At 44.3% G+C, this 25,351-nt stretch overlaps 1 protein-coding gene across 1 annotated transcript in view; it reads left to right on the top strand.

The window, feature by feature from the left end:
* Positions 1–25,351, top strand: part of ap4m1 (adaptor related protein complex 4 subunit mu 1) — a 62,037-nt gene that overhangs the window by 31,247 nt on the left and 5,439 nt on the right. Inside the window, exons 7-13 of the mRNA XM_083640349.1 lie at positions 8,040–8,117; positions 15,468–15,530; positions 16,221–16,287; positions 17,421–17,474; positions 18,162–18,268; positions 21,547–21,638; positions 23,927–23,971. Coding sequence (XP_083496475.1) covers positions 8,040–8,117; positions 15,468–15,530; positions 16,221–16,287; positions 17,421–17,474; positions 18,162–18,268; positions 21,547–21,638; positions 23,927–23,971 — 506 coding nt within the window. The remainder of the gene's footprint in view (positions 1–8,039; positions 8,118–15,467; positions 15,531–16,220; positions 16,288–17,420; positions 17,475–18,161; positions 18,269–21,546; positions 21,639–23,926; positions 23,972–25,351) is intronic.

The raw sequence follows: 25,351 nt of genomic DNA, 5'->3' as shown, positions 1-25,351 counted from the left end.
TGCCAGTGTAAACACAGGTGAAGTTAGCTCTTCTTCCTTATGCCAGTGTAAACACAGGTGAAGTTAGCTTACGCCTTTTTTGAGAAGGAAACAAATAAATCTTCTATATAAGCAAAATCTTTTGAGCCCTATATCACACTATCTTTGAATGAGCACAAATTCAATCATACTGTAATGTAATTATGAAACAAACAAACAAACAAACAAACAACAAATTATGTGACCCAACTGACCCAAGCAGTCAACAAGGCCAATATCGACTGATACCGATATATGGCTGATATATTGGTGCATCCCTGCTAGCAACCTCCCTGTGTGTTATATGGACAAACTTCACCTGTGTCAAGAGGGGGAGGAGATGATCAAAGAAATTTCAGTTTTGGGCGAACTATTCCTATTATTTTTTTGTTTTTGTTTTGCATGTCATGTTCTGCCATTTCTGGGCTGCTAATATTTTCAAACTGTCTTAAGCCTTTAGTCATTGGAGATGGTACAGTGACTTATAACAGAGAGAATGTCGCCTCTATTGGTCACACACCACCCTCCAAAGGCCTCTCCTGGGACTAAGCAATTTCATGCCTGCGTCCCGGAGGCAGCCTGGAGGCACATACTATGCATGCGCTGTACAGCTGAAGCGCTGTGTTCAGTAAAACAAGGAAGTAACTCGGTGCGGATTTGCTATGAAAATGAAGTTTCACGTAACTATGGATTATTATTTCATCACGTGGTGAGTACCCGATGTCACAACATGTACATAGAGCTTTCTCGCACTGTTTTTTGTTGACTTTGAACGGCGATATCGATACCGATGCTATTGCACCCAGAGGGCACAGTTTCCCCAATAGCAAAACTTGGAAAAGTTGCTGAATGGGGCTTTAAAGCCCCAGACACACACTAAGCTGACAGTCAGCCGTCGGCCATGTCTGGGCGTCTGTTGCTCTCGTCTTTGCGGTGTGTCCCACACCGTTGGCTCTAGGTGTCTCCACCTCCTCCCAGTATGCTCTCGTGAGGCCAAAACACCCCAGATTTAATGAATTATCCGGATTCTGCAGAGTAGCTCCATTGGGTTGGAACCTGTGTGAGGTCCCCACCCCCTCTGAACTTTTTACCTAGCTGCTGGTTCTAGCTTTGCTTAGTATATTTATATACAGTCAATGCTCTAGCTGGCATTTTAAGTTCTACAAATTTTTGACTCATCGAAAGTAACCATGTAGATTCCCACTATGAGGTCAGTTTATCAAATTGACGCCTGTATGGAAATCTGATTTTCATTTGTCGGAGATTTGAGGAACCGGGACCAGTCCGTCATCTCAGCTGCTAGCAGCCAGACTGCAAGGTCCTTGAGCTGGGAGACGTAACATTGTCATACGGGGGAAATTATCCGATGAACTGATCTTTGAAGCTCTGTGTTGATTAGCTAATGTTTCTGTGGCATTTTGATTAACATTCTGATTTATTTCCTTTTGGAACAAATGTTGGTTTAATAGATTAAATCTAACATAACAAGTGAAGCTTCATGTAGGCTACGTAGCGTTTACTGGGCAGCCCAGGGCTGCCTTGGAGTCTGGGGCTATAACATTAGCAAGGCTGCCTGTAGCCTGTACTACGAAGCTAGTTTAATGCCTTATCCGAGTAAGTTTGAGTTTAAACCTGGTTTAGCCGTACTACAAAGCAAGTTAACTTTCAATCACCATGGCAACTGACGCTGCAAAGCTAACCTGGTCGCGACCAGGTTAGCTTCAGAGGATAAGATCAAAATCCATGACAGACCCATATAATCGGCTCTCTGGAGTCACTCACCGTTCATATAAGATCGCCATATGAAAAATAGATTGCAGTCAACTGAGAATATAACAAGAAAAACATTTGTGGCTCTGTAGGCTACATAATTAAATTAAGCCTACTTACCACTTTATGTCTTAACAGCTCAACGATGCGTGGAGAAATATGATCACTATTAATCACCGCGGCGCATATCATGAATGGACCCTCAAATGGAGTGAGGGTGATATTCTCCTACATGCCAGAAAATCCGCATCGTCTCAATTCAGTTCAGCAGTTTTCTCTTTTATAGTAGGCTATTAGGCTTTATACTAGGCTATTTTATATATGAATTATTCGATCAGTGCAACCACACACATGAGTGATAGAGATCATTATTCATTGAGCATGCGTTTCTAAATCTATGGTCTAAATAGGCTTACAGATTGTGGAAATGTATAGACTGAGATTACATTTGTTGCTGCTGTATCAATGTATGCAGCTGTATCAGACAGAAATCGCTGATCGAAGTAAATCAAATGACTGATGTGAATACAAGCTGCTGCTTTAGACAGCCCTTCAGCAGACTATCCAACGCGGATTTTCATTCTGACATTAAATCGCGGATACATTAAATATCCGCTAAAACTCTGATCATGCACTGCGCTTTCATGGAACGAGGAAATGGGTGTGGAAATTGGTGTGGGCGTGGATCAACTCAGCTGTTCATAATGTGATTGGCTAGTGCACCTCTTTCGCGTGGACGCGCGCCTGTGCACGAGCGAAAAACGTGCGCGTGCACAGGCAGATCCCAGGTCCACTTACCTAGTAAAAAACCAGCGTCGTAGTATCAGTTAACTAGATAGCTTTGATCCTGTTCAGTCAAACCAGATCAAAGGGACTTATCGCGGATCTGTTAAACTAGTTTCGTAGTACAGGGCTCTGGTCTCTTCTGTATATCCTTACAACAGCTACAAGGAGAGGAGCTTGCGAACAACATCCCCACATTCAAAGCACTTCCCTGAGATATCCATATAAAAACTGTCCTTGTGCTTTACCCCAAATAAAACCTCTAGTGTCTGTTTGTGAGACTCTCTTGTGTGACATTATAGTCAATGCCCCAAAGGCTAACAGCTAATGTTAGCTGATGGCTGGTTGTGTACTAAACTTGTGTGGGCCCCATGTTATACCCGGGAGTTACATTATGAAACACATTTCCTGGCATAGGTAGGCAGTTGGACAACCTGGTAAGTTCTGAAAATATGTCTCTATTACGTTATTCCAGCTAATGTTAATATTATCGGTTGTTCATAACGTTATTCCGACCGTGAAAGGCTAACGCGTGCTAACGCAGCCTGTATATAGCATTACTTTGATATGAACTGGCGGTTAGCTTGCACCCTTTAAAATCGATAACAGCTGGAGTAATGAAACACCTAACCCATATTTTCTGAACTTACCACTTCAGTCCTAAGTTCTAACGTTACTGCCTACCTACCTTGCGCACTTTTCTCCAAACCATTTCCTTTTTTTGCAGTCCCATCACACATCAAATTATAGCAGAAAGTAGAGTAAAATTAGCTCGAGAGTCGAGCATCTGGCCCTAACGTTATGCAACTGTTGCTATTCCCGAACACACATACGCAAGGCTGTGATGAGGAGACCAGCCATGACGGCTTGAGACTGGCTGTCAATCATCCCTTTTTATATCGTCAGATAACTACTTAAAAACAAACTGATCAGAAAAATTAGCACTTGGACATACATTAGCATGATAAGAACTACACAAAATGATAGAAACCACCGTTGGGGGGAAAATCTGATGTGTACTTTGATTGTTTACTTTGGCTCATTTCCCATCCACTAACATGGCAGAGGTGTGACCTATATCGACCAGTTCATCCTATGGTTTGGACCTTTGTTTCTGTGATCTACTACAAGTGGTAAATACAAGTTTGTGTATTGTTTTCTATCCACCTTATTTTGGTGAGGCTCCCGCTGTAAAATAATTCTGGGAGCAATATCCGGTCTAGAACGTGAGCAGCTGTGTTTACGCTAGCTTGACGCTGCCTGGATAGTACTCTGCAGTGCAGCCCATGACTGCAGCGCGTGCCTCCTCGCATCGCATTTCCTTGTCGAACTCCGACGTTAAAAGTTTGCTCGTCACAAAATAACACTCGTTTTGGGAATGTAGCCTAATGATGTTATCTATCACATCCGCTAACCTGTTGCCCGTTGAACAAGTCGGCATTTATCAGCTCAGCTGCACCGTTTACAGACGGGTAGGCTACATTAGACAGGCTGTGTTGTGTCAAGCTAGACGTAACGAGGGAAGAGGACAGCAGAAGGAAGCAGCACCCATGGTGCATCATGGCCGCCAAAAATTAGGTGGATAGAGTGACAAACTTAAAGGATAATCCTGTTTTTTTACACCCTGGACCTTATTTCCAGCTTTAAATATGATTTTTAAGTCACCCTGACAACTTTGGTTTGATTAGCATCAGCAGAAACGATAATCACTTCTGAACTGCAACCTGAAAATGAGGAAAATGGGGCATGTGAAATGCTTGTGTTTATGTCGTGTATATAACACACAGCCAGGGACGGCTGGTATCAATGGGCTAGCGGGGCTAAAGGGGCGTTCACACCGACCTATTAAAGTTGGTCGCTGGTGTCGAGTTTACATACAAAGTCAATGCAAACGAGCGATTGAGCGTATATTCGCCTGGGAGAATAATCGCTGGGCGTCCGAGCGGCAGAGACAGAGCGACAGGGAGAAAATACGCTCGTCGCTCAAGATGAAATATTCCAACTCGAGCGAAAATACGCTGGCATCAGTCGCTCGCTGTTCAATGCTGATTGGCTGCTGTGTGAGAGCGAGTCAAGGATCACTCTGGCTTGGAACAAACCGCTGGTTTATTGTGTGGCAACAAACCACATTGACAGGCTGACAGCTGACATGAAGTGAAGTCTGTACTACCGGTATGCAGCTCACATTAGGAGCACGCTGATAGGCTTAGCTTGTAAACAATGACGGTGGCTCGTAGTGGACAAACAGCATGACATTGCGTAACGTTATATCCCCCACATGTCCGTCATTTTGTGTGCCTGTTGATGAGCGATTTAAACAGAGCGATTCCAAAGGGTTGACTTGAGCGACAGAGCGAAAAATAAATATCTCGGTGTGAACGCTCCTTAAGCCCTCCCTATCATTTCCAATAAAATGAGAAAAGTATTATTATTATTTATTCTTTACATAAATTATATCAAACAAACTTAGAATTGGTTGTTTATGTTGGTGGAACCTATAGATCAGCAACAGTGCCATCTATAGACACAAGAAAATCATCACAGTGGGCTAGCTTGATGCAGCCCAAAGACACTACCTTCAGCCTTCAATCACCTTCGTAAAAAGTGATTGACAAGTGTCTGGCACGCCCCCCTTGAGCTGCTGCCGTCTACGGCCCATTTGGGCTAAATTCGAACAGCCCAAATGGGCCGACCTGCTACTGACTTGACAACCAATGACAGCTCGAATATGACATGCACACTACAAGTGAGAATCTGGCAATGGCGGTGAGGTGGACTACTTTCTCATTCATTTTCCTTGATGACGGGGGGAAAGTATAAGTGAAGAGAGTGACTAAGGAAAGGGACAAAGACAAAATCGTAAGTTTTGGGCACAGCAGCTCGTTAAACATCAATGGGAAAAGACGTGAACAGCTCTATCTGTCGCTCTCTCTCTCTCTCTCTCTCTCTCTCTCTCTCTCTCTCCTCTCTCTCCTCCAAATTGTGGTCTGATAAAGACAGAATCTGTGTGGGAATGTGTTGGTTTTGCATATCTACCTAAGAGAAGGTATTGCTCAGTCTGCTATTATTGGTAGCCGCTCGATATGGAGAAGGCGCTGCTTTTTGTATTCTTGAAGTGGATACTAACCAATATCTTGTATTACAGTATAACTGTATTTGTCAACTTGCCACTGCCATCATCCTGTGTGGTGTTCCTTTTTTTGTACACATTATTGTGGTTGCCAACTAGGCAGTTTTGTAACTAACTGTCTCCCAGCATCTGACTGCATTATTAGTGTTTATATCCTTTTGTACTCTGTATTTGTGGACATAAATTAATCATTTAAATGTGTGTGTGTGTGTGTGTGTGTGTGTGTGTGTGTGAGTGAGAGTGATACAGAAAGTTTTGCATCAGGCAATTCTTATAGCCTACTTAGTGTCGTTTGTTGTTTGTTGCTGTAATTTGGTATCTCGGAGGCTGCTGTTGCTGCAGCATGATGGTGGTTATAATTTTTTAGCCCCTCCATCCAATATCACCACCAGCCAGCACTGCACACAGCTGCTCATATGCTTATTATATCATAGAGAGAACGAGAATTAGAGTGATGTAACATACCTCTCTGCTCTGTTTGCTGTCCGTCATATAGATAGCAGCTCCTGCCGTATCCCCCGCTGCTGTTTGTAATCCATATGATGTTATTCCATACGGGAGGCAATTGAATTCAAATGAATCGTCCATAATCTTGAAATCTTCTGTGCTTCTCTAACAGAAGAAGAAGAGATCAAGCACATCCAGGGCAGGTCATAGTTGACTTGCTAGTTTGTTGTCTAGTTTAGCCTAGCCTAGCAGATATTTATCAGATTTCAAGATTATGGACGATTTATTTGAATTCGATGACTGCACGTGCATTTGAGCCGGTCCGGAATAAAGTCATGGATTGCAAACTGAGGAGCGGGGGGAATCAGGAGCTGCTATGGACAGCAGAGCCAGGATGAACACACTGCGCCAAGGTAATACATCATTAATTTCCTCGTTGTCTGTATGATATAATAAGGATATGAGCTGCTGAGTGTCGGAAAATAAGCTACAGTATATACAGGACATAAATAGAGGCATTGCACATGCCCCGATTTCCTCGTTTTCAGCTCGCAGGTCAAAACAGATTAACGTTTCCGCGTTTGTTCATGAAACCAAAGTTATCATGGTGAATTAAAAATCACATTTAATGCTGGAAATAAGGTCCAGGTTGTAAAAAAACTGAATTCTCCTTTAAAATGTAGCCTGGCATCGCCAAACCAATTCACATTGCACTGCATTCATTTGCAGCAGGTTCCCAGGCTAACAAAAGTCCAAACCATAAGATACATGGTTGCCACACAGTGAAGAAATAGCAGTCCACTTCAATGTTCACAAAGCGGACCTGGGGTCAGTTTGGGGACAAGTGTGCTTGGAAACAGTCCCGGGTCTCCAGTGAGAAACCACCCTTAGTGCGGTTTCTCCTTATTTTTCACCTGTGCCTCTTCCTTTCTTCTTCCACAAGCAAAAGACCAGACAAGGGCTGACAATGCCAGTGCCATTTGCAACTTTTATCGGACACATTTTCCATTAGAAGTAGTTACGAAACTGTTTAAGTTAGTGAAATGGTAGGCAAACACTGCTTTGTTTAATGAATCAGATCTCAGGCAGACGCAGAATGTACGTGCAAGTTGCCCATCGGCTCTCGTGTTTGCGATGTGTTCAAGTTCTACTTTTTGGCCCTGACACAGGAAGACATGAGGTGATGCATTGGTCGGCCTCTAGCTGCCGCTAGTCCTTTCAAGTTCTCCTGGTGTGTCTGGGGCTTTAGAGTAACGGTCACAAAGCCAATATGTCTTTCACAGCATCAGGAAGCAGGGCCTAGTGTGTCTGTAGGCTCCAGTGGCTGCTCAATCTTCAAATATTAACGAGCCACTTTCACTGTTTTACCAGCAGAACAGACTCGTTGTCACAGTGTGTCTGCAGGTCTATCTTTTCACCAGATATCAGCTCTGAAGCTTCAGCCCAGATAGTCACATCTGTCAAGCTCTGATGTACTCCTATAGCAGTGCAATGATACCTGCAGTCCTGTTGCAGCAGAGTTCTCAGATCAGCTACTGTCTTGTCATATCTTCAGTTCGGGCGGCAAGGTGGCTCAGTGCTTAGCACTTAGCACTGTTGCTAAAGAAGGTTATGGGTTTGAATCTGCACCCTGGGTCCTTAGTACTATATGACTGTGATGATGCTATGGAAAGCCCTTTGAGACATACTTGTGTGATAAGGGGCTATAAACATAACTGAACTATTCTGTTGGAAGCAGAGACCCAATAGAGTTCTCAGATCTGCGATCGTCTCGTCATGTCTTGTCTTGTCTTGTCTTGTCTCTTGTCTTTCAGTTTAGAGCAGAGACCCAGCAGAGCAGAGTGCATCTGTTATCGTCTCGTCATGTCTTGTCTTGTGTCTTGTCTTTCAGTTTGGAGCAGAGACCCAGCAGACCAAAGTGGCTCCGAGCTCGGCAGCAGCCAGACCCATTCTGTCCAGCCGGGAGCAGGTGAGACAGAGCCACTTCCTGTCAAAGTCAGGAGAAGTACATTCCTCTACATGGGTTGGGGCTTATAAAAACCTTCTAAAATAATTAATGCTGCGTAAGCTGCAGTGATATCATGCAAAGCCTTTCTTGGACTGGTTTTTGACTATTTGAACTTGTGTTGGTTTGTATCTCCTTCTTATTCTTGATTGTTTTTTCATGTGCAGTAGTATTGTATTGAATTATTGTGTATTGTAATGTCATTCCTTTCTTCTGTTTGCCTGTTGGTGTATTGTATTTTTATGCCTCCGCCGGCGATAGCCAGACCGGAGGCATTATGGATTCGGGTTCGGGTTGTCCGTCAGTCCGTTCGTCTGTCCGATGTTTGTTAACGCGATATCTGAGGAACGCCTTGACGGAATTTAATCAAATGAACTTGATTTAATTCAATCAACTTGGACTCAAGGATGAACTGATTAGATTTTGGTGGTCAAAGGTCAAAGTTCAAGGTCACTGTAATCTCTTGAGACAGACTTTCGACTTGCATCGAAAATCTGTCGGCTCTGTGAAAAGGCCTGCAACAGCGCTCGCAGGGTGCAGGCTCGCAGGGTGCAGGCTCACATGCTGCGCTTTACCCGATCAAAATGGAGTGGAGGTGACCGGTGTGTAGTCAAAACGTACCGTTTTCAGCGTGTAGCAAGTTGTAGCATGTAGCAAGAGTTGTTATTGTTGTTTCATAGCGACGGAAGGATTTGAGAGCGACACGCAGGGAACGGAAAGGAAATCCATAAATGGTCATTGCCGGTCGGTTGGAGCCAATGGCAGAGCTTGCAGGGAGCGGAAAGGGATTTTCTTCAGCTGTCGGCGGAGCCCCTTGAGTTCCTGTTGCACCACATTGAAACGGGGCTGCCCCCAGAGGTTAGAGTAAAAAGATATATATATATATATATATGCCAGTGATGGATTCAGTCCTCTCCAATCAGTAACGACTTTGCGATGAGACGACACGGGAGGCGCTGAACCGGTGTTCGAACCGCTCTCTCATCGGTGCTATGACCCGTCTTAAAAACCAGCAGTGGCTGTGAAGTGGCACAGACTCATTTATGTAGTATGCGGAGCGCAGCGATTCAACGTAATATTTGAAATGAAAATTATATATATGAATATGAAAATTTCAGATCACGATTATTGTGACCAAAATTATCACGGTTATCGTATTATCACGGTATTCGTAAAAAATTGCTGAAAATGTTCAAAAAGTACTGAGAGACTCACTGAAACCATTTTACAACATTTTACGTGGAAAACTCAGACCCAAAAAGGATTGATACACTCACTGAAATCATTTCTCCAAGGCTGCACGTTTGCATCTGGGAGACTGTTGCCAACTTTGTTTGATGATGGACAGTATTTACCATGTTTTTCAAAGCACTGTAATCATGGTACCACGGTAATCACGGTACCACGGTTTTAATGATAATGAAAATTTGAAACGGTATGGTTATCGTAAGGAATTTTATCACGGTTATCATTAAAACCGGTTATCGTTACATCCCTACTCACCGCAAAACTGATTTTATTCTTATGCAAATTACGAGATGCATGTAAACACAATGGGCAATTATCGAGGAAAGAGAGGTTGAAAAGTTGATTCCCGTGCAGTTGTAATTAGCGACGCTCACTGTAGCCTACGTTCATATTTGCAAAAGGCTGCGCTCAGTTCAATGAGAACAGTAGCTTGCATGGTGAATTCCTTCCGTGGTATCTGTATTGATTGTCCCATCTTGTGAACGGCAGGCTTAATTGCTGTAGTGAGGGGATTATTAGTGTCTTTAATCTTTGGGTTTGGAGGAAGGTATCAAGTCTTTTCAAGTCAAAAGGCTCAAGTCCAAGTCAAGTCACGAGTCATTGGTGTTCAAGTCCAAGTCGAGTTGCAAGTCTTTGTTGATTTTGTCAAGTCGAGTCCAAAGTCGTCCAATTTGTGACTCGAGTCTGACTCGAGTCCAAGTCATGTGACTCGAGTCCACACCTCTGTTAATTCTCCCCATGCATCATTTGGATAGGTGTAGGCCTATTGACTGTATATTAGTGATGCGCGGGTCACCCAGAACCCGCCGGGTCCCGCGGGCAGGCCCGCCCCGCAGGCGGTCTGGGTTGGCAATGGCAAATTATGAAAATATCGCGGGTGTGGCCGGGGCAGGCTCAGAAGGTGAGAAAGCAACATTATTAAATAATTTAGAGCAGTGAAACACGCAGAGTAACCCTTTATTAAGACGTGAACTCTCTCACACACACGTAGGCCTTCAAACAATCATGTGCTCTCAAAACAAATATTTTGGAAGGATTATTCACTGTAATTATTTGAAGTGTCCATAATGCCACCGCAGATTTTCTGTTGTGGACTCGACTGTGATCTATTTGTCAACTTTACTGCAAGGTGAGTAGGCTGCTACGTGACCAATTGAGAGCGCATGAGGTAATTAAAAGAAATCAGACAGCGAGTCTGAAGCCGTATCGGCAAGCCGTCTGCACCTGCTGTACTCTAGTCTCTACTAGGCCTACTACTACTGCAACGTGACCAATTGAGAGTGCATGAGGTAATTAAAAGAAATGGGGAAGAATAAGAACTGTTTCTGTAGCCTACCTCCTCTACCTGCTACCTCCATTTGAAGACCTTGGATTAATTGAAGAAAGACCGATAATAGCTGAGTTTGTAAAGCCGATGATGAAAGCAGCCGCGCAACGTATCCAGAGCAGTACAACTGTTGTCGCGCACGCATGTGAGTGTCTGTGTGTGTGAGAGAGAGAAAGAGAGAGGGGGGGAGAGAGACATAATTATGTTGCACACCTTGGAGAGCTCTGCTGCGCTCCTCTTGAGTCCGGAGACATATTACATTAAATTGGCCGTTGTGGGTTGGGTTGGCATTTTCAGATATTGTACTCTCACAGACACTTCCCTGCTCCATTCTCATGGACACCTCCCTGCTCCACTCTTACAGACACCTCCCTGCTCCACTCTCACAGACACCTCCCTGCTCCACTCTTACAGACACCTCCCTGCTCCACTCTCACAGACACCTCCCTGCTCCACTCTTACAGACACCTCCCTGCTCCACTCTTACAGACACCTCCCTGCTCCACTCTTACAGACACCTCCCTGCTCCACTCTTACAGACACCTCCCTGCTCCACTCTTACAGACACCTCCCTGCTCCACTCACAGACACCTCCCTGCTCCACTCTCACAGACACCTCCCTGCTCCACTCTTACAGACACCTCCCTGCTCCACTCTTACAGACACCTCCCTGCTCCACTCTCACAGACACCTCCCTGCTCCACTCTTACAGACACCTCCCTGCTCCACTCTCACAGACACCTCCCTGCTCCACTCTTACAGACACCTCCCTGCTCCACTCTTACAGACACCTCCCTGCTCCACTCTTACAGACACCTCCCTGCTCCACTCTTACAGACACCTCCCTGCTCCACTCTCACAGACACCTCCCAGCTCCACTCTTACAGACACCTCCCTGCTCCACTCTCACAGACACCTCCCTGCTCCACTCTTACAGACACCTCCCTGCTCCACTCTTACAGACACCTCCCTGCTCCACTCTTACAGACACCTCCCTGCTCCACTCTTACAGACACCTCCCTGCTCCACTCACAGACACCTCCCTGCTCCACTCTCACAGACACCTCCCTGCTCCACTCTTACAGACACCTCCCTGCTCCACTCACAGACACCTCCCTGCTCCACTCTTACAGACACCTCCCTGCTCCACTCTCACAGACACCTCCCTGCTCCACTCTTACAGACACCTCCCTGCTCCACTCCTTTACCCACGCTTTTAAATAGGCGTCCGTTTTAGTCAACGAGGCTGTGTACACCATGCGCCTGAGCGCCTGAGTGTACCCACGCCTTGCCTGTGCCTTGCCGATTTTATCGTTTAGGCGTGAGTTCTATTTTCAAGCCGACAAGGCGCGTGCAGGCAGGCTTCTTCTGTCAAGCCGTGAAAGAAAAACGCGACAATATCCGTGGGAAATGGCAAAGTCAACTGAATTTCAAAATAAAATGGAGTTACAACAGTGTTGAGCAGAGAGAGAGAGAGAGAGATTGACGGGTGGCTATCACGTGGGGCTTTCTCCCTGTCGGCAAACAAATCTTCATGAGAGAGAATAGCGACCGAAGAAGCAAGATGGACAATGTTGTTGTGCCAGCACATATTCTTGCAAGATCACCTCTCTAAAATGTCCAACTATAGTCAGACCTGGTTATACATATCCAGCATCAATAGAACATTAAATATATCCGATTTATTTTACCTATGATAATTCGGGACCACACGTGAAAAAATACAGTCGGGAGAGAGGAGAGGACTGTGACTCGGCTCAGGTACTTTATTATGTCTTTATTATGTGTCCGTGAAAGTGGAGCCGAAAGTGGAGCCTTCTTCAGTTTTTTAAGAGCTCTGTGCATTTCCTGCTCGCGCATAGCGTGTAGTTTCATTTAAAGCCAGCTAGCGCTGTGAATGGATCTGCTGCTCCTGTTTCTCCCTTATCCTGTCCAAACACCAGCATTGTTTATATATTTCCCAGAAAGCTTCGAGGCGGCATAACTTTTTACAAGAAAACCAGCAAATCATGCATGCTAAAAAGTTAGATAGAAATAATATTTATATTTAACACAACATGCAATTCTGGAATATTTGAATAGGCTATTGAACAAAATGAAATGAAATGTAAACCCTAAGATAAACACACATACAGCGATGGGGTGTATATATACCCCTCGCAAATACAACGTGATATTGTCAAGTGGGAAGTTTGACCGTAACACGCCAACAAGACTAGCTTAATTGACGTGCACTTTTTCAATAAAAACACATTTATTTGGTCTGGCGTTCGAGTGAACCCAGCCTTGGCCATCCCTTCCGCAAGTTCGGCATACAACTTGCTCTTTCTTGTACTGCTTTCTAGCTTTTCTTGAAATTCGGTAGATGCCCAAATCGCCACTAAACATTTGGTTTCCTCAGCAGACCACTGCAAATTATTTTTCTCCATGTTGTCGCTGCATTCTTCTCCTTCCTGCTCATCTTCACAGCCTAGAATAAGACATGCCCACTGATGATGTCAGGGTTCGCAAGGAAAAAACAACTATTTCTTGGTTCCGCTGAGAACCAACTTTTCAGGTTCCCGAACCAATTCTTTTTTCAGTGTGAACGCGCCGGCCGGTTCAAATTTGGGTTTGGGAACCGGAACCGGCACGGCGCCCTGCCGGTGTGAAAGCCCTAAGAGAGAGGCAGATTAAGGAGGAGTTTAAGAAGCTTCACCAGTTTCTACAAGAGGAAGAGGAGGTCAGGATCACTGCACTGAGGGTTGACAACGTCGCATTCCTGCATTCAATAAAGACATTCTTCTTCTCCTTATTCTACAACGCTACAGTAGTGGGAAGAGTCCAGCACCCCTGCTGGAGGATCCACAACTGGTCTCAGGAGCTCTGATAGACGAAGCAAAACACCTGGGCAACCTGAGCTTCACAGGGACAAGAGGAAGGAGATGGTCTCCTACACTCCTGTGATTCTGGACCCAAACACTGACAATCCAGAGAGGTTTGACTCCTGGTTGACTGTCCTGGGCTCTGAGGGCTTTAACTCAGGAACTCACAGCTGGGATGTTGAGGTTGGAGACAGTACTACATACTGGTTAATGGGTGCAGCAGTGTCTGTGCAGAGGAAGGGAGACATAAGGTCTCGATGGAGAATAGGGGTCTGTTATGGTAAATACAGAGCACTCCTCCCCATCAGGTCCATGGACTGCTCTCCCAGTGAAGAAGGAGCTCTAGAGGGTCAGAGTGAGTCTGTACTGGAACAGAGGAAAGCTGTCATTCTCTGACGCTGACACACATACACACCTCCACGCACACCTTCACTTACAGTACAGGATGTTTCCCTACTTTAACACTGTGGATCCTCTGAAGATGTTACCAGTGAAGGTCTCTGTAACAGTGGAACAGCAAAGTTAGGGGGCGTGTCCACCAACCAACATTTTGAGCACTTGAAGTGCTGCTGTTGAGCTGAAATAGTTTTTTTGGGGGGCCGAGGCATCTATAAGAGGGTCTGTGTCTGTCTGTCCTGTCTATATGTATCTCCCCACGAAAAAGATAATGAAGCAAGAAAGAGGCTAGGTCACTGATGATGTGTCATACAGGTCTAGACGGCTTGGCCTAGTCTGGGCACCTTTCACCCCGCTTTTTGTCATGGGGGCGTAAACCCCGGAACCAGAATTAACACCGGAAGGCAGTGCGCCAAAAAAACGTCTTTGTTGCCGTTAGCTTGACGTCTCTTTCCTCGATTAATTGTCTGATGCAAAGCTTCTGTATTGGCTTAAAATATGTGAGATTGTGAATCCGCAATGTTTCTAAAATAACTTATTCAAAAACTTTGTTCGGTACGTCCATCTTTTGTTTTGTTGTTTGCCGTTCTGATACTTGTGTCAAATTGTCAAGTTAACGTAAAAGTTGACGAGCTAGAAACGCTGCCCTTCCTGTCTAGGTCGGGCTCTAGGCCGGAACCAGGTAGGGTGACAAAATCAATTGTGAACGGAAGCCAGGCTCTTTCTCGCCGAGAAGAGCTCTTTCTCGCCGAGAAGAGCCTGGTGACGCGAGGTTAGCTCGGCCTGGTGGCCAGGTCACCACTATTGTGATGTCATATCACAGATGTTGTCATAAATCACTGAGATGTCACAGACGGTGATGAGGTTATAAATCACTGTTATACAGTCATACTCAAGCAATTGTGATCTCATCAGAGTGATGTCATCAGTGATGATGTCACTTGAATATTGTGATGTCATCAGTGATGACATCTACTGCCTTGAAGTACATTACATTATCATAACATGCCATGTTGAGATTATAGGAAATGAGGATTTTTAACTGTGATTGTTTATGGACTTTTACAAATAAAATGTGCTTGGAGAAGAGTCAATGAATTTATGTCATGCAACATACAGTAGCAAAACTAAGTTATTTCCCAACATTTGATCAAATTGTCCTGGAAATTTTCCAAAATGCCCCCGAAACATATTTCACAAGGGCAAAAAAAAAAGCCCTTGTTTAAAAAAAAAAGTTAATTTCCTACTCTGGACTGTGATGGACCGCCCCAGCAGGGGGGGTCGGTCAGTCGTCCTGAAACGTTTTCCCTTTGATGAGGTGTGTGTGTGTGTGTGTGTGTGTGTGTGTGTGTGTGTGTGTGTGTGTGTGTGTGTGTGTGTGTGTGTGTGTGTGTGTGTGTGTGTGTGTGTGTGTGTGTGTGTGTGTGTGTGTGTGTGTGTGTGTGTGTGTGTGTGTGTGTGTGTGTGTGTGTGTTGCAGGGCGGGAAGAGCGAGATCTTTGTGGACGTGATCGAAAGGATGTCCGTCGTCATCGGCTCTAATGTGAGTTTCACCGTCCACAGACTGTACCATACCTGCCAGCACCCCCCCCCCCCCCTTCCCACACACACACACGCTAGGGATGGGCATTTGAAACTCAGGATGATTTTAGTTAAATGCTTGAAAAAATATACTATTTACTTTTACACGTAGGAACCAGGAGGTGCAAGGACTTCTGGGTAAGCCTACAAAAAAGTCAGTCCTGAGGTACTCTATTGCAGTGGTTCTCAAACTTTTTCACATCAAGGACCCCTAAACTGACACAAATTAGACTACGGACCCCATTTGATAAAAATTTTGTCCCAGGGCAGGGATACGATTTTTACTTTGAGATGTTTTATTACAGAAAGTGTATGAAACCCATGACAAAAATAGTCTAATGTATGGAATTATAGTGAAAATAAATTACCCCCCTTTTTGCTGGGGACCCCCTAGAACCCCCTCAAGGACCCCAGGGGGTCCCCGGACCCCACTTTTAGAACCGCTGCTCTCTATTGCATATCATTAATTGTGCCCATGACATAAATTATTTTTCTCTCGATGGCCTTGTAAGTTTTGAATCTTTATTGTTATTCTAAAATGTGTATTTTTTTGAATAAATGTGTGTGTGTGTGTGTGTGTGTGTGTGTGTGTGTGTGTGTGTGTGTGTGTGTGTGTGTGTGTGTGTGTTTGCGTGTGCGTGTGCGCGTGCAGGGTGTGCTGATGAAAGCAGACATCGAGGGAGAGATCAGAGTCAAGTGCTACATGGCCAGCTGCTCTGGTCAGTACTGTAGCTTGATGCTGATTGGCTCAGGAGCTGCTGACATCATCAGTGGGGGACACCATGAGCTCCTTTTGTCTTGTTATGTTATGTGAGGGGCATTTGGGTAATGTAGAGGTAAAATCACTCTCCTATGGTCATTCCGGCTTGGTCAGACGTTCCTACAGACACAATTGGCCATGCCTGCGGGTGGAAAGCTGGTGGGGTGTGAGTGTTGGTCGTTGCACTAGTGTCTCCTCTGGTCGGTCAGGGCGCCTGTTCGGAGGAGCGAACTGGGAGGAATAGCGTTATCCTCCCACGCTACTTCCTGTCGGTGAAACTCCTCGCTGTCAGGTACGGTGTAAAGAAGGCTGGCAACTGCACATGTATCGGAGGAAGCATGTGCTACTCTACAACTCTCACCACATCGGAGAAAAGATATCCTGTGATATATTATATCTCTGTCTGTCTCTCTGTAGTCTTTCTTTCTCTGTCTGTCTTTGTTTCTCTCTATCTCTGTATCTCAAATTCTAATTAGCTTTATTGGCATGACAATTTACAAGCTCGTATTGCCAAAGCAGTGTTTCTCTGTTTCCATTTTTGTCCCACTGATCATCAATGATGTCATAAGATCAATTGTGATGTCATCAGTGATGCGAAGTTGTGACATCATCAGTGATGTCATAAGAGCAAGTGAGCCTGCATAGCGGTCGGGCCGCAGGGTGGGCGAGCGCGTATGTGAGCTGCGAGCTAGCGAGGCCGCACAGCGGCCTCGCTAGCTCGCAGCACACACACGCGCGCGCCCGCACACACACACACACACACATGTATTATAATAAAATGTTTTATTAAATGCGACTACATAATTAAATAATTATTTTCTAGGGCTTTCTTACCATACTGATTTTCCATTATATCCTTCATACTTTTGCCACCGACAGCCCTCCACTTTAACAATGTCACTGCCTGCTACAACCAACAGGCTCGTCAACGCTTTTCTGTGCCGGCCATATGCTAGGTTTCGACCTAGCCTTGTTTAAGAGAACCTCAGATCGATATTTGTCACAGTGAGATTCTGTCTCTCTCTCCATCTCTCTGTCTCTTTCTCTCTCTCTCTCCCTCCCTCTCTGTCTCTTTCTCTGTCTCTCTCCCAGAGATGCGTATCGGTCTGAATGAGGAGTTCAGCATTGGCAAGTCTCAGCTCAGAGGTGAGACACACACAGACACATGCTGCCTGCATCCTGTCAGATTAAACAAATGCAAAGAAGAAGAAGTGATGTTAATGTTAGAGGTGTAGTTCAGTGTTTCACCATGTGAGGGCAGCATCTGGATTCATAATTATGTTTCAAACTCAACAGATTTATTGACACATTCTGGTGATTTGTTGTTGAAGCAGACCTGAAGCCTTTCTTTGAGTTGTGTTTTCATCCAAAGTCATGTTGTATTTAGGGCTAACCATTATTTTCATTGTCAATCTATCAATTAATTTCTCCATTAATCGATTAGTTGTTTGGTCTATAAAATGTCAGAAAATGGTGAAAAATGTCGATCAATGTTTCCCCAAAGCCCAAGATGACATCTTGGGCTAATGTCTTGTTTTGCCCAAAACCCAAAGATATCTTTTTACTGTCATAGAGGAGTAAAGAAACCAGAAAATATTCACATTTAAGAAGCTGGAATCAGAGAATTTTTACTTTTTCCCCCCAAAAATAATACTCAAAACTATTTAATTGATTCTCAAAATAGCTGTCGATTAATCTAATAGTTGATTAGTTGTATTGCAGCGCTTGTATTATTTATTGTTGTTTTGTGTGTGTGTGTGTGTGTGTGTGTGTGTGTGTGTGTGTGTGTGTGTGTGTGTGTGTGTGTGTATTTGTGTGTGTGTGTGTATTCAGGTTACGGGGCAGCAGTATGTGTGGATGAGTGTAGTTTCCACCAGGCGGTGCGGCTGGACGAGTTCGACAGCCACCGCATCCTGAGACTGTGTCCCAGCCAGGGAGAGGTGAGACAGCTGCCTGTCTGTCTGCCTGCCTGTCCGTCTGTCCGACGTAAATTCCATCATCAGAGGGTGTATATACAGGCTCTCCCACGTACCAATTTGTTTTTGTGAGCGTACGGCCGCTACGCTACAAGGGCATGACTGCACGTGTAGACGTTGCGCTACAAGGCCACAACTGCACATGTGACCGCATGGCCGCTGCGCTACAAGGGCACATCTGCACACGCGCTGGAAAACAAAAATAGATGCTTAGTAGAATAGAGGCATTTTTTCTGTTCTCAACCTGCTTCATTCTGCTATATTTTTCATTACAGCGGCTGGTTACCTGCTGTACATTTAAACGTACACTAGTTCTGCTCAACCACTCAACCAGGTAGAGATGCACCGGTTGTAAAATTCTGGGCCAATACCAAAGTTTAAAATAACAATTTAGCCGATACCGATGTTTTTTTATTACCCTTTTTGTGTCAGAGAAATGAAGAAATCGTCATTATAAACAAATAACTGAACTGTTTTAAAGTCTTTTGAGCCCTTCATCACACTATCTTTGAATGAGCACGGATTCAATCATACAAATTTAATTCTGAAAACAAACAACCAACCTTCTTTCACACAAATTATTTTGTGAAAAGTAACTTTCAAAGGCCATTTTAGCCTGCACCTGCCTACTTAATTACATCGTGCCAGAGTCATGTGCAACCAGTGGCCGTTGCTAGGTGTGTTAGTATGTAGCCAGGCAGAAATTATGTGACCCAACTGCAATCGACAAACACCACCTTTTTTGCCGATAGGCTGATTGCCGTCAACAAGGCCAATATCTGCCGATACAGATATACGGCAGATATATCGGTGCATCCCTATACCCATACTGTATGTAGCCCTCTCCTTCTTTTAGCAACTTTCTCACTAATCCCACAGTTGTTCACATGCTTTTCAGAACTACTAGTTACTTAGCATAGCAGTTAACGATAGCTTAGCAGGTAGCAATGGCTTCTAGTTGTTAATCAGGTTAGGGTTAGGGTTAGCAGAGTCCAAAAAGTAGTATAAACACAACTACTATTAGCCTTTTTCCATGCAAAAAGCTAGCCTGGCATGGCTAGGAGGTGCCGCGTCTATGTGCCGACAGACCGCAGTGCCGATAGCCCACAAGCAGAACCAGCTGAGCGAGGTGGTGTGCAGCGTGTCGGGGCACCGGCTGCCTCTCCCAGCCGCCATGCCTAAACCTAATCTCTCCCACCCCCCATGCCTAAACCTAACCTCCCGCAGACCCTAACCCTCAACCTAACCTCTCCCACCCCCCACGCCTAAACCTAACCTCCCCCAGACCCTAACACTAAACATAACCTCTCCCACCCCCCACGCCTAAACCTAACGTTGGCATTGCGGGCTGTCGGCACTGCGGGTGGTCGGCACAGCGGGTGGACGCCGGCTAGGATTTGTTTTTCCATTATAATAGGGCTTCCTGCTTGAAGCTGTGTCTTTAATGATACACTTGTCTCGAGTTGCAAACAGCGACAGTAAATAATATGGACATAGCCTACTGTTGTTTTTTGGACATTTTGAAGCCTAGTGTAGTGATCTTCGGGTTGTTGCACAGCTCGCGCGAGACGGCACGAGACCAGGGGTTTCCCAGAGCCACAGCTCCGCCTGCTATTACTCCGTGATGGGCAAGCTGCACGATCACTGGACAGGCGACCTGTCACTCACCCCCAAAACATAGTATTTTCTATCATATATTTTACTCTAAACGTGTGAGTTATGTACAAATTCATCCCCCATACAGTTGTCATGAAAGGTGAAATTCGCTATAGAGACAAAAACTGTGTTTCAGTCCATTCTGTAACATGCTTAATCACTGTTACAAAGTATGGCATTTTAACATGGGGGTGAAGGGGAAAGACTCCCTTTTGGGTCCAGCCTCAAGTGGCCATTCGAGGAACTACAGCTTTCGGGATCACTTCCCCAGCTTCCAATGTCTCCTCTCCAGCACAGAGACATGAGTTTGACATCTAAAACACAGAGATTTTTAAAAACGTCTTTCTCTCTGCTCTCTCCTCTCCAGCACAGAGACATGAGAGTTTTACCCAAAGATAATCAGATCTCAGTCAGTGAGTGCGTTTACATGCACACAATAAACTGTTTATTAGCGGATTTCTGGAGTTACCTGATTATTCAAGTGGTCATGTAAACAGCATACACCGATGAGCTTTATCCGTTTATAAACGGGTTAAGAGAAAACCGATAAACACACCTAGGTTTCTGGCCAATAATCGGTCTTCTCTCAGGAGATGACGAATATTTGTCTCGAATCGCGAATAGAACGACGCATTAATAAAACACATTGGACTCAGTGTGCAAGCCGTGATCTGTGTGTGACGATTTTTTTCAAATGACGGATTAAAAAGATTTATACGAACAAAACGTAGCCTACTCAGCTGTTCAAAACACAAGTTATCCGCCAGTGCCACTAAAGACCTTAATTCTCTCCATTTTCTGACAGCTATTTAAATTCAGTTGGGTCAAGATCTGTATCGTTCATGTTATTTGACGTGCTTCAGTCGCCTGCCTGTCTCTTTGCTCTATGCTTGGTAAAGTTGGAAATATATGACAGATTCACACTTCCAAAGCGACGCCTCCCTAGTTAGACAACGAGATACAAACTAATTTTCACCTAAACCATCCTCCGAGCCGGACAAAGAAGTAATGAAAATGTGATTTTGCATTTTGCAACTTCTTTTGTTGTTTTATTGCGGAATTACCGCTGGCTTCTGGAGAGAAATCCAACTAATTGACGGGTTTTTCCTATTGTCGGATTATTAAAGTGCATGTAAACGCAGAAATCAGATTATTGCCATAAACTGATTATTCTCAGTTATCCGTTTATTGTTTGCATGTAAACGCACTCATAGAAGACTAAAGAAACCATGAAATATTCACATTTAAAAAGCTGGAATCACAGAATTTTGACTTTTCTTCACATAAAAATTTTACTCCAACCCATTATCAAAATAGTTGGCAATTAATGTAATAGTTGACTACTAATTGATAAACTGTGGCAGCCTCTAATTTACCCTTTTCGTGGCAGCCATTTTGTGTCTCAAAGTCAGGATGAACACAGGTCCAACCAAAACATTAATGAAGGCCCCGGTACTGGAACACCTAAATGGAATGGACGTTGGAAACCATCATTAATGTTTTGGTTACCTGTGTTTACCCTGCCTTTGAGACACAAAATGGCTGCTGTAAAAACGGTCTATTCTCTCTTCTCCTTCTCTCTCCAGCAAACAGTGATGCAGTACCGGCTCAGTGACGAGCTCCCCTCCGCTCCTCCGTTCCGCCTCTTCCCCACCATCGAGAGGGACTCCGGGGGGAGGTCTGTCTCGCTGCGCACGCACACGCACACGCACACGCACACGCACACACACACACACACACACACACACACACACACACACACACACACACACACACACACACACACACACACACACACAGAGCTTACAGGACAGAAATCTAGTTTGGACGGGACTTAAAGCAACACTCCACTTAGTTTTAACACGAAGACCAGAATATAATCTATTGACCAAGATCACTTTAGTATGTGTGGTCTGCAAGAAACGACAATAAACCCAAATGCAACCAGCTACAGTCACTTCTAGAATATTAACATTTCACTCTGACAAAAGAAAAGAGAAAAATGTCTTTCGGAAAATGATTGGAGAATTAAATCTCTTAGGTCTCATGTCGAACGCGGAAGAGGGTGTGACTATGCACTCTAGAGCAGTGTTTCCCAAACCTTTTAAAAATGACAAACCATTGTGACCCAATTCAGTTCCGCATCACCTTATGATCTTGAATAGGTAAACCAGCCATTTCAAAGAGATATACATTTGGTAAATCATAACTTTGTTTTATGCACGTGTTATTGAAAACATATACACCTCAAATAATGTTTTGGCAGAGTTAACAAGCTGTCTCATTAGACACTTTTACACAGAGATCCCACAATATTGTCGTTATGAAGGCCCGCAAATGAGTCAGCATTGCCTTTTTACACAGAAAATGTTTTTACACAGCCCGAGGAGGCATTCCGCCATGACGTTCTATCGTTGCCATGGAGATGTGAACTAGCCTACCTGCTGCTGAGAGAAATACTAAATATTGCAGATGGTGAGAGGGGATATCCTCACCAATGGCTTAGAGAGGGATTTATCAGACGCACACAAAAAAGAAGAAGAAAGAAAAATAAAACATTGGGCAAGCCACTGCGGGCGTATATTTAACGAGCTGCTTTCAATATTCATCTGATCGATTTTATGGATCTCATAGATAGCATCATAGGCTACACGTAACAGAAGGCTAATTCTTACCTTTCGTTCCAGTTTTTTGTAAAGCAAATGTTCCCATGTTGTGAAGTAGCCTAATTAAGTCCGTTCTGAAAGCGAGTTCCGATGCCTGCGTGTCAAACAGCTGCAGTCTGCTTTTAATAACGTTATCGTCATTGTTGTCAATATAGACCACTTGGTTTCTACTTTTGTTTGACTGTCTGGTTATGTGATCGCTCGTCCCCTTGTGAGGCACGGTGGGTGATGAGAGGCGCACAGCTGCTCAACTCGCCACAAAGAAAAAGAAAAAAAACTTAATTTCATTTTATAAAGCGCATGTGTGAAAAAGGCTCAACAGTCAGCTGACATCACAGCTCAGTAAAAAGCTGTTTAGAGAGATTGTGTTGTGAAGCGAGGGGCCAACAATCAGCTGACATCATAGCTCAGTAAAAAGCTGTTTAGAGAGATTGTGTTGTGAGGTGAGGGACCAAAACTCAGCTGAAGTCACAGCTCAGTAAAAGGTTGTTTGGAGAGATTGTGTTGTGAGGTGAGGGACCAACAGTCAGCTGACATCACAGCTCAGTAAAAAGCTGTTTAGAGAGATTGTGTTGTGAAGCGAGGGGCCAACAGTCGACTGACATCACAGCAGATCTCATGTTAAATCTGTTCACCAACCAGCCAGCAAGCTCGGGGTTGGACAGATGAAGCCTATGTGATCAAATCTGTAGTTCCTCGAATGGCCACTTGAGGCTGGCTGCAAAAGGGAGTCGTTCCTCGTTCACCCCCATGTTAAAATGCCCGAATTTACCACAGGATTAAGCATATTTACAGCCTGAATCAAAACATGGTTCTGGCCTATATAGCTAATTTCACATTTCATAACAACTGTACAGGGGGTGAATCCTTATATAACTCACCCGTTTAGAGTAAAATAGACGATAGAAAACACTGTTTTGGGCGTGATTGACAGGTCGGAGCAGGCGGAGCTGCGGCTCTGTGGGAAACCCGTGGTCTCGTGCTGTCTCGTGTGAGCTGCTCAACAAACCCACTATTCTAGGCTTCAAAACGGGAGTCCGAAAACCAATGGGTGACATCACGCTGACTCTGTCCATTTTATAAGGTCTATGTGACCAACGTGTTCAATGGCAGTTTCCATTCAAATGAATGGGAAGAAAAAATCTGATCCTGGTGCAGTTAATATTCTGCTTCTCATGATAGAACTCAGTGGCGTGTTGCTTTGAAAAGGCGTTTGATGTGTGAGATCTGACGGTCTGAAGATGTCAGTTTGTTAGTTTGGATGTTCGGTGAGATGTTTCTCCCTCCTCTCCTCTCTCAGGCTGCTGATGTACCTGAAGCTCCGTTGTGACCTCCCACCAAAGAGGTGGGTCTGCTCCTCTCTTCAGCACAGATCACACCTCCACACTGTCTGCTTCAAACCCCTAAACATAAGCCATTTCCAGACATGAACTCTGGACTATGTTCGAGATGTTCAGGTCCAGACATTCCCCCGGAGTTAGCCTTCCAGACAAGAGGCATCCAGACATAGAGACTACATCAGCAATTCTCCACTCCATGAAAAAAAAGAAAAAACATTAACACTTTATTCTGGCGATAGGTCGAGCTATCCTATGAATGATGTCCAATACTGGGAAGCAGGACAACTCGCATGTCCAAAAATGCTCTATTTTGAAGGTGGTGTGGTGTGCCAATCTGATGTTTGCTCGCTCGCTCGTTCACATCGACTATTTATATACTAATAGTCTGTCTGCTCGCTAGAGCCCTGACACATAGAGCCCTGACACATAGTACTTGCCCAATGGAAAACCAAAAATGGGAGTGGAGTGGAGTGGAGCTGATACCAAAAAAAAGGAAAAGCACAGGTTTTTAACTGAAGAAGCACAGAGAAGGAGAACTGCATCAGACTGATGGCTGTTGGAGCTGAAAGACAAACAGAACATGAGGAGACTTTAGAGAAACTGTTTTACCACTGAACAGCCACTTTTTATCTTTCTTTATTTGTGAGGACAACACACATTAATCCACATTTCTGTCAATGTGCCGGTGTTAGCCACCTGGCTAACTTTCAACTGCAGTCCTTTGGCGAGATGTTAAGAAACCTACAAATTCAATAAAATGTACAGTCAAGACAACAATATGCCATAAAGACAACAACAGCAACATAGCAAGAATTCTCAAGACAAAACACAAGCCATGCAAAGTAACAGGAAACAGATAAACAGCAGTACAATAAATAGGGCCATAATAATCTTTTCTTTTCTTTTTTTCCAAATTCTTTTTTTTCAAACGCGTTGGTTTATATCGCTGCTGTATTAAAGGATTTTTATAACTACTTCAGAGTGCCTCGGATGCCTTTCTCCTGGCTGATGCCTACACCTGTGGACATCCTTCACACTCTGGACAGTCACTGTTTTGATCTCTATTCATATTTTTGCCCCATCCTTGAGGAGCTCCTGATTTTTTACCTGGCAAACTCCATTTTCTACAAACATTGACCCAATGCAGCACTCCCATCTCTATCTACTTTATCAGTTTTTTTTTTCAAATTTAATTTTAATTTGGGGTTTTAGGGTAAACAAATTAATAAAATAATAATAATACACTTTTTATGACTTGACTCTCTCAGACAGCCTCAACATGTTTCTCAAAGTGACAATCAAGTTGTGATGGAAAGGTCGCATGCAAGACCCACCCCCCTCTCAAAACATTCCAATGCTAAATTGAGTTATTTCTCTAGACCTAT

The sequence above is a fragment of the Poromitra crassiceps genome, assembly GCF_964638095.1.
Source record: "Poromitra crassiceps genome assembly, chromosome: 1".
Lineage (NCBI taxonomy): Eukaryota > Metazoa > Chordata > Actinopteri > Beryciformes > Melamphaidae > Poromitra > Poromitra crassiceps.
The sequence above is the reverse complement of the archived record's forward strand: the minus strand, read 5'-3'. Positions and strand labels throughout refer to the sequence as shown.